At 48.0% G+C, this 10,589-nt stretch overlaps 1 protein-coding gene across 1 annotated transcript; it reads left to right on the top strand.

Annotated features, from left to right (window-relative positions):
• Positions 1-4,610: 4,610 nt before the first annotated feature.
• On the top strand, positions 4,611-9,010 carry LOC135817099 (uncharacterized). Its single transcript, XM_065330217.1, has one exon. The coding sequence runs from the start codon at positions 5,455-5,457 to the stop codon at positions 8,581-8,583; it is 3,129 nt and encodes a 1,042-aa protein (XP_065186289.1). The 5' UTR covers positions 4,611-5,454; the 3' UTR covers positions 8,584-9,010.
• The last annotated feature ends 1,579 nt before the right edge of the window (positions 9,011-10,589 follow it).

Below are 10,589 nucleotides of genomic sequence, written 5' to 3'. Positions count from 1 at the left end.
GCGTGGCTCATTGCGGGCAAAATCACCCCAGTCTAGCTACTGTAGGATCAACATCCGGTTCAAAGATCCCAGAAGTGAAAATCTTCACAAACGCGATGCAGTGCAGTAAAGTGAATCCACAGTCAATAAAAGCCTACGCCAGTCGATACAATGTCAATGTTCTGTACTAATTCAATGTGGCCAAGTAGTAGCAATTGTCCAGCCCTTGTAGAGACATTCATGTAACACTTACAGTAATCCAGCTTTTCATGAGCCATTGCAACTGTCATTCCCAGTTCTGAAGCCGTCTGAGAAATCGCTGACACTGCATAGTCAGTTTGCCATTCATGGCCATGATTATGCGTCTGGGCGCGTGTGCCATTCAGCTTTACATCAAAAGTGTCCGCAATTGGCGTAAGTTCAAATAATTATTATTTCTTTCCCCAGATCTCCTTCTCTTAGTCACGTGATTCAGTTGAAGCCGACACAGCTACAGTACTTGCACAATCGATTACATGGCGCAGAAAACTGTTAGAGGCAAAGAAAGGTTGGAGTAACGTACGTTGCAAACCCATTTAGATTTTAGTATTTACACCGTGCATGTACATGCAGCAATGGGTCCTTTGAAGGCTTTGTGTCTGTTGCTCCAGTTGTCGGAGGCTTCTTACGCCATTCATACACACAGTACATTTACATGTCCGAAAGAGGCTTTACCTGTATCTGGCTGCAGCTGTATCGTGAACAGTGGGCGGAAAACGTCGACACAGCATGGCAGACACATCTATACTAGCATACACTATCACCCTGTGGAAATCAACAAGAAACACACCACACTCGCACACAATGAAACACATCTGCCGCTATATCTCAAGGAGTTCGTTTGAAAAACACCTCCACTACCTCCAGTGTTGATACATTTACAGTAGCCACTGCGTCCACTTTTCCTTTCAATTATTTTTTTGAAGCATTCCCGTTCTGAACGCTATAGTATAGTATAGAACCCAAACAGCCCGAAGACATGCACTGTTACACGGGCACAACATATAGGCAGACATAGGTAAGATAGAGATTGGGTCAAGTCTAGACGGTACTTGCTGTTACCATGAAATCACACCTGAACAAGAGCACTAGGCGAAGAGGGAGAAAACCCCAAGAAGGTATTGAACGCGTGTGCCCAGCGTGACGCACCATCTTTAGTGCCTTGGTTTCCTTTTCAACAAAGTGAACACGAATACGTGTACATCCTTATGTTCAGTGATGTACATGTACATGTACATGTAACAACCTTCTTCGTGGAATGTTTCTCGAACATAAGTGCGAACATGCGAGGCGGGCTCCAGAGGTCATTTCCTGGATAATTTCGACGGTAATGATCACTATCTGTTGAGTAATTTTCTACTTAACCTTGCGCTTGCTACATGTACATGTACACTTGCACGATGCTGGAAAATGACAGCTTTCAAACTACATTATTAGCGAGTTAGCTACGATCGCGCGTTGGAAAAACAGAACGTAATTGATAACTCCCGGTCATCATGCTCTTAGTGTGCAATATGTCCAGCCCCTCACACTCTAGGAAAGGATAATAAGCCGTCATCGAGCGATTGTAGTTGGTTTGTCAGCCGTCGCTGTAATGACCTCCGCATGGTTCTACCGGCCACGCTGACACTGCAAATTGCTACTGTACAATACACTGTAGATGGATAGAACAGTACCTGTGAAACCTGTACGCCATCACAGCATTGCTGTTCATGTACATTATAATAATTACTTCAGGTATACTAATGTACAATGACATTTACATGTAAATGTAAATGTCAAGTACGTACATGTAGTTTAAAATGTGATGCAAGCAGCAGTATGTCAGGCGGTAGAGGTCACCCCTTACACAATGACATGCTTAGATAATAAGACATTCATGAGCGCGATAAAGACCAATTTCGACGCTATCAAGCTAGTAAAGACAATACATGTATACGAAGTACCCAGTACAAGTCACCGCCACGCGTGGAAGGTCTCAACAAAACCTTTCTAGAACCTTACTTGGGATAAACACACAGTCACACGCACAGTCACACGCACAGGAATGTTGTGTTGTTCACGATACTAACAAACAAACAAACATTGTGAGTACGCTACTTCAGTTCAGTACGTACTAGTCTAGTCGGCAGTCCGCACTCCGCAGTGTGAACATGACGTGACGTTACCCATACAGCATAAACATTATTGTGAATTGTTAATCATGACTTGTCGTAGTGGATAGCCAGAATGACTGTGAAATGAGGTGAAAAGAGATGCATGTTCAGACGTAGTAAGTATTATTAATATTAGGTGTGGCGCTACTTGAAGTATGTGTACGTCTATGCATGTGCATGTGGTGTGGGTGGACGCAAGCATGACAATCATATGCACACCAAACACACACACAATAGAGTAGACATCACATTACATGTACATTACTAAGACTACATACATGTACATGTCAGCTCCCTGCTTATTTACTGAGTACTCTTGAGATAATCAAAAATTAGCGAACTTCATCACTTCATGTTCTTCAAATTTGCTACGCTCAAGCTAGGCTCCGACCACTAGTAGTAGTACTCCAATTATTTGTTGAGCTAATGCCATAGTAATGGGCTATACACAGGTCTTGCCACACCTCACTGCAACACTCCATATCGATAGTGATCGTTCAGCTTTGCCTGCAAGGTATTGCTTACAGCAGCAATACGATCTGGCCAAAGAGATCCCATAATGGGTTGCTTATAAGGCAATTACGTAATACACCATGAGGCGCGATAGCGCAAACACTATTGCCTGAGGTAATGCCATTGCTTAGGTAATAAGTGCTGGTGCATGGTGATGACGCGTTGTGCTCGACTTGCTTGACACAGGGCCTAGGGTCGCACCAAAGCTCTGCCTATTCTTGATGATCCTAGACTGGGCTCTCACTCTCAGTCAGTGTAGTGCAGATGAATTCACTGCAAGTGTGCTGACTAATTGTGTACAAGTCCTGGCCCGTACGAATGACCCAGACCATTTATGTGGATCATTCCCTGGACTATCCATGGCGTGGGTTGTCTTTATTGTTCTTGAACGACCTCGCGCCTGTATTACGAGTATAGTTTTGCGCCAGAGCGTAGTTAAAGACTTTGGGCGAATGTGGGCTGGTAATTTCACACAGACGTGGACTGCATGACAGTGAACGAGGAGCTTCCAAATAGAACCAATTTTTTAAAATAGAATAGAACGTTTGGCGCTGGACATTTTCCTATCATGCAATATGCCCAAGACCTGGACATGTCGATACACCACCCTAACAAGTGCCAAATCGCAGTTTGAAGTAAAATTGAATGAATATTACCCCATGGAACGGACAAAGGTCCTATTACGGATAGCATTAGCCCAGAGCGGAGTGATAGGTGAAAATGAATGAGAATTTAAAACGGCACTGTACTGTCCTGGGTGACCCGGGGTGTGCATAATGCAGGTCGGATGTGACCAGAATGTTGCTCAGTCGATGATTCCGCTACTCAGCTATGATTTGTGCAAGGACAGTTTGAGTAGAAAAATCCTAGGCCACAGGGTTCGACCGAGAAGTGATCAGGGTGGCAATTTAACCATGTGTTTCCAGTTTCACAAAGCCAACACGCCTGGCCTAGGTGCCTGGACACTCCAAGACCTGGGTATGGCTTTGCGATACATGTGATACGGAAAGTGACAGTCCGTACTGTAAACAATGTCATGTACATGTAGATCTATTCCGCACATATACACAACATACGCCTGCAAATACACGGACCACGCGCCATGCGTGTGCTTAGCGATACGAATCTTCAGTGCAATCTCCATTATGAGGACCCGCTATTTACGATCGGTAATGCGGTGGTGGGGTTATAAAGACAGACCGTATTGTCTTTACTTTGGGCAGACTCTGAGATAGTGTTTGTACTTTGTAGTCGATGCACTGTACTCTGCCCTGAACAAACCCGACACCTACGGCCGAGTGCCCTCCGTTTTCCCTCTCATACTCCTCTGTTTCAAGTACTAACGGTCTATACTGTCCTCTCTTGGTCACCACTCTCCCTATTACCTATATTGTAATTACCATTCATGTATTGCGCTTCAGATTTTCTTCCGTTTTTGTCTCTTGGTGCGTTACCGGCATGGCGATACTGAGACCTAATGGTCAGTGGAGTGCCTGTAGCCTCACCAGCACTGCTACTATCTGTGACTGTGGCGACCACCATTCAATGTCTAGTCCTCCCCTAACCGTACCCCAACTCTCTCTCTCTCAGCGCTCTTTTTATCTGTCTTTTCTTACTCTTTTTTCTTTGTCAGCCTTCCTGGTGGTTATGTGCTTTTTCAAGTAAATAAAAAAAAAAAAAAAAAAAAAAGAGCCTCTCAGCGCTGCCAAGTATCGCTCGAAAACAAAAACCACTAATTTGATTTCCCCAGGCAAGCAGACCTGCAAATTTGGATACGAGCCCCAGCAACTATTGCTTGAACAGGGACCCTGTTAGCCTCGGCTTGGTGAGGCCGCCGCGTGTGGAGAGTCCCAAAGAGGAGCGTTTCCAGCGAGTCAGTAAATGTGACACAAGCACTGTATACTATACACTATAGTGTTCGCTGTCTGTGGTGTGTGGCAGTGTGGCTGTATCTGTTGGCGGAGGCCCTCCCTCCTCTTGCTCGCATTTCGCACTTACAGATTGAAAGTCAGCGCTTTAGCCCTGCCATAATATACTCAGTCAGTTCAGTGCTGTTTGCAGAGCTAGAGCGAGGTACAACGCTTCCAACGCTCCAAGGCTAGCTATGATTGTGAACGTGAAGTGTGCTGCCCATTTCTAGTCCCAGGATAGAACCCTGTCAAGCGTACCCCGTTACCGCACTCTGCCAGGAAGTCAAAACCAACGCGTTGCCCTCTCTAGCTCTCTCTCTCTCTCTGATGCAACGCTCTGCGCGGCCGCAGATTTCGCAAGCGCCTTTTCATTTGTACGAGTAGCTGTAGAAAGGTGAGGCAATTCGCAAGTGCGGTAGGTCCACGTACTATCAGTACCACTAGTCACTCTGCTCTTGGCTAGATGTTTTTAGCCTGCAGCTTGGCCGCTAGTTCGCGCTGCTCAGCTAATCAGTCCCGCTGCTAATACGTTAGTTTTGCGCTGGCGTCAGCTGGACTGCTCGCTAGTGATCGTTGCCGGTCCCCACCTCGATAGCAGCGCAGTTTCAACAAGTGCCGTACCAAGGCTCTACCGCTAACCGTCGATTTCCGTTGAGTTTGGACAGGCTGCGCTACCAGCATCGTACACCGTACAACTGTTGCTGGTGATAATTCGTCAAAACACTTGCCACGCTCAGGAGCAGTTTCATTTCTTTTGCAGCGTTGCACTGCACTGCACGACTTTCGTGGTCGTTGTGTGTGTCGGAACGAGTGTTGGACTGGTGGGTGTTTGTGTGCAGCAGTGAGAAGTTTTGGCAATGGAGCCGCAACAGCTGCAGCGCAACGCCTTGGTAGCAAGCGCTGTGTCATGCCAAGGCCACGAGCAGTGTAATGTGTCCTTGGATTCTACGGCGTCTAGCCGTGGGAGTGAGTACGATGGTGAGGCGAAGGTGGATGCTGCTGCCCCTGCTTCTGGTGGTGGTGCGGGATGCTTCGAAAGTCTGCGTCAGGCAGTACTGGCTAAGAGCGTGGAAAGCCTTCGAACCATGCTCGACTTACCCAGTAGCAGTACTATCTCAACGCCCAGTGTTCTGCAGGAAGAGGAACACGCGGACAGGCTGGCCTACAGAAAATCAATCCTCTCGACCCTGGACTCGGAGGGCTTGACTGTGCTGCATCAGGCCATCTTCACCAAATCCGTTCCAGTGTTGTCTGCGCTGATCGAAGCTGGTGGGGACGTTAATGCACGTGATGAAGAGGGCTGTACACTATTGCATACAGCTGCAATGGTTGGAAACTGCTTGATTGCTGGATGGCTGCTGAAAGAGGGTGCAAATCCAACGGCGACGGATGCTGAAGGCCTTCTGCCCATCGATCGCACGGAGGATTGTGGCATGGAGGATTTGTTACTGAGTGCAATGTCGCTGGCAGGGTATGCGCAACACCGCGCTGGTTTGGCATGTGATTTTTCGGAAGCGGAAGATTCAGACTACGGCACTGGGACATCATCTGTGGGATCATTCAGTGAGGATGAAGACGGTGTCTTGTCCTTGATGAGCTGTACTTGGGAAGACGATGAATGCAGTGCCAGTAGCCGTACTACTACTCCTGATCCTAAAGACCAGCAGTTACCCTATGCAAATGACAGCTCTGCAGAGGCAGCGGCTGAGTCATCAAGGCAGCCCAGTTCCTGCCCAATGCCCTGTCTGGGTACTTGGCGGTCACAAGTCGCAGCCTGTGAACTGCAGAGGGAAAGACTTGTGCCTGTAAGCTGCGGAGAGTGTACTTCAGACAATGCCAACCCCATAGATCATGATCTCACTCTGTTACATCACCGCACTGCTTGTACTGCTGAATCAACAGCCGCAGCACGTGGCACAACTGGAGTGGCATGTGAGGATAGTGAAAGTGCAGATGCCAAGCTTGCAGCGACCAACAGTACTGCAACTACTACTAGCAGCAGAAACAGAAGGCTTGTTGTGGAGACTCCTTCACCAACGGAAGTGCTTACATTGTCGTCCACAGCACTCAGCCTGGCTGACGGTGTACGCATGTGGCAGCGCCTGAGCTCACAATCATGCGAGGACGCCAGCAGTCCCGTTTCCCAGGAATTCCGCTTTGCCCCGGTATGCCCACCTGATCACCGTACGTCAACATCACGCAACCTTCATCAGACCGAGTCCCAAACTGCGGTGGCATTGCAGGATGAAGAAGACATTCATATCTGGTCTGACACTCACAGACGGATCATCTTCAAGGGCTTCCAGATCGTGAACAAGAGCCATTCGGACGTGATATGTCGTGTAAAGGTTGCACAGGCAACGGCAAGGACGGCAGAGGCTAGGTCTAGCTCACCCAGTCACGGGGTGACCAGAGGGGATACGGTGAGTGAGTCTGATTTCGGCTGGGTCCTACCGAAGGGAAGGACACAACACCACACGGCACACAGGTCAATACTTCGCCATTCATCTCTCAATACTGGCGGCCCTGTCGCAGCAACCGGATCTCTGAAGCGAGGCTCACTGGCCTCTCGTCGTCGCCGACAGGTTAAGTTTGTGCCGCATGTTGTCTTAGAAGATGCAGTGCAGCGTGGGGATGTAGACGAAGTGGAGAGACTGTTCTCGTCATCGCGGATAGCTGTGACAACCATGCTGCCGTCAGGACTGTTGCCTCTGCATCTAGCCGTGTTGAATCGGCAGCGTGGCATCGTACAGTTTCTCATCGCGCAGGGAGCTGACGTGAACGGCCGCGACACAGACGATTGGACACCGCTGCACGCTGCCGCTCTGGAAGGCACCGTGCCCATCGCAAACCTGCTGCTGGAGTACCATAGCAACCCGTTGGCAACCACCAACGATGGTCGCACTCCGCTCATGCTGGCTAGCAATGCTAACGTTCGCCTGGTGCTGCAGAATGCCAGTCGTGACATCATGAGCAAGGCTGCCAAGCAACGTCGGGCATGGCAGGAAAGCGCAACACTCCTGGATGAGGACTGCGACGAGGAGTCGGACATTTCCGATGACGATAGCGAGGGTGGAAGCCAAAGTGGTGAGGAATCTGATACTGAAGAAGATGATGAAACCCACGGCTCACCAGTTAGGCGCAGTAGCTCATTACTGGTTAGTGAAGACGAGGCATCTGATGATGATGATGACGACGATGACGACAACAATGATGAGACTGCTGCTAGTACTGGTGGCGATGCTGCAGACTTGCCAACTGCCAATCCAACAGATGAGGAGAAGGCCCTTGCCATGGGGCTAGTTGACTTTGTAGAAGGTGATGCAGAAAGTGATGCAGCAGCACATCAGGTCGCCAGCATCCCTGCACAAGAAAGCAATGATCAGAGTGTCCGTGCAGGGGAAATGGTAGCGGCCGCAGCAACGATGGCACCAGAAACAGCAGAGACAAACATCGAAGTAGCAGTAGCAGCAGCAGTAGTGGAAGAACCAGCAGCACCATCAACAGCAGAAGACACAGCAGCAGCAGTACCAGGAGACACAGCAGCGCCCTCAACAGCGGAAGGGCCAAAGTCATCATCACGATCGGTACGTTTCTCTCCGAACATCTTGCTGAGGCACGCCATACTGAACAGTAACTCACGGGAGGTGGAGCAGCTTCTCGGTGATTTCGACTCGACTGAGCTGGGCCTCAACCTGGCCGAGATTAGTGGGGTGACCGCCGTGCATCAAGCAGTGCTCGAGGAAGCTACCACCATCCTCTTACAACTGCTGGAAGATGGCCGATCGGACATCAATGCTAAGGATGCGGACGGTTGGACGCCACTCCATGCTGCTTCGGCTATTGGCAACCTTGAGATTACACGTACACTCCTATCCCACGGCGCTAGTGCAACCGTGCTCAGCGATGAAGGTAAATTCGCTATTGAACTTTCAGAGAATGTTGAACTTGAAGGCCTTCTTCGCCAGGCTATGCATACGGAATAGTGTCATGTAGTGCGATATGAATCCTTTTTTCAAGTACGCAGATGCCCAACCATGCAAAACATATTTGTGATCTGTATTCGTTTTTGATGAACAAAGAAAGATGATTGTTTTGTTTCAACCAGACTATTTTCAGAGAGTACTATGAACCTTAATCCTCCAATAGAGAAGTTAGATGGTATTGACCCGATACCATTTTCTTGTTACTTTTGAGTCTCGATACTTTTGTCAATTTAAATATCACGCCAGTGCTACGCTTTCAAGTCCAAACATCCCATTCATTTTGGCACAGTCCAATTTTTTTTAAACTTCGCTGAATTTGCAGAATTCCATGCTGCATACTTTGAATCATGCCAAGTGCATAATTGATCATATAAAATTTCGAATATTTGAAGAGAAGTGTCCAGAGCAATAAACCTGCAGACGTTAATTATTATGATTCATCTGTCAGCATGGGGTGAAAATCACTGCGCCAGTAGCTGAAGAGGTTTTCTTCTTCTGTCTTCGAATTTGAAGCCAGTAGATGATTCATATCCTGGTTTGTCACTGTGTCTGAGTGTGTGATGTGGCCACTTAGTGCTCAACTCTGTGACTTCCCTCTGCTCCACAGTGCACTGTCGCCATGTTCATAAGGCAATTTGTTTCCCCTGTGCACCCGTAGGCTGGCTAGGTAACAAGTAACTGTCATACATCTACACGTGTTATCATAGCAGCGTGCAGTCTGATAGCATGCAGTTAGTGAGTTCGTACACGAAATTCGTGCTCCTCCACGGCCACCAAATGACATGAGTGAAACTCTCTGTCTCTCTGGTATTTTCGCTGATATCCGATCGCACACTGGCCATCGCGCGCCCCGCAGGCTCCAAAACAGGTAAACCACTTATCAACTTTGGAACTAGCTAGTTCGCCTTGGGCAATGTAACTCTTATCGACGCTAGTGATACGCTTCAATGCAGTGGAGACTGCACACCATGATTTAGGATACGCTTCGAATGGCAAATAAGCGATTCCACATAAACGAATTTGTCGGATGGCTTCATCTTCTTCGAGTCTGCCACGGTTCATCTTGTACCACACGCTGGTGTCGTGTTACATGTACATTTTTACTTCGCACTGAGAGTGTGAGGATTCAACACTTGTGAAGTTGTGTCGTGACTCGTGATTACTCTGTACACAGAGTCATAGTCATGTCGATAGTACGATACACGATCAGCAGGGTGAGAATTTGGGGGGGGGGGGGGGCGGCAAATGACCTGGTGCATTGTGAGGCCGGAAAACTACCTGCTCGATTGCGGTAAGCAAAACCCGGCACACACTCCAAAACCATTCATGTGTGAATTGTAGATATGACAGTTGTGACTTCATTATGCACACGGTACGGAGGGACAACTGTATTATCTAACGACAGCATTTATAATGGCATTGTAGCGTATAGCGTATTCCCGTACGTTAGTATATTCCCGTACGTTACTGTATTCCCGTACGTTAGCATATCCCCGTACGTTACTGTATTCCCGTACGTTAGCATATCCCCGTACTGTATCCCCAGACGTTAGCGTATCCCCGTACATTAGCGTACGGAGTCTGCCTTTGCATAAAAGCTGCTGCTCACGATTCTTTTATTGCCAGTCAGTTAATTTAGTAGCCAGTCAGTTAATTTAGTTTTCCAGTTAGTTAATTTAGTTGCCAGTCAGTTAATTTCGTTGCCAGTACATTTCAATTGCCAGTTACAGTGTGTTCACTGAGACCCGTGTGCATTTGCCTCCGAGAGAGACTGCGGCCCGCTACAGCATTATGCAATCAAGAAGCATTGGTGTTCAAGGATTATAGATGTATTGTAAGCTTGGGATCACCCGCATGCCTACAGGCTAAAGTGTCGTTCTGTGTCACTGACTGGTTCCACACAGGGTAATACCAATGCGTATAACACACAGCATTGATCAGTATTATCCTCAAGCGAGAATTACTGTTATCATCTTCGATAAGAGTAGATCTACACGGAGGCCACG

The sequence above is a fragment of the Sycon ciliatum genome, chromosome 5 (assembly GCF_964019385.1).
Source record: "Sycon ciliatum chromosome 5, ocSycCili1.1, whole genome shotgun sequence".
NCBI lineage: Eukaryota > Metazoa > Porifera > Calcarea > Leucosolenida > Sycettidae > Sycon > Sycon ciliatum.
Note: the sequence above shows the minus strand (reverse complement) of the source record. Positions and strands in the feature narration are given on the sequence as shown.

Coding starts and splice junctions, on each gene's coding strand:
- LOC135817099 (XM_065330217.1), top strand. CDS start 5,455: ATGGAGCCGCAACAGCTGCAGCGCAACGCCTTGGTAGCAAGCGCTGTG.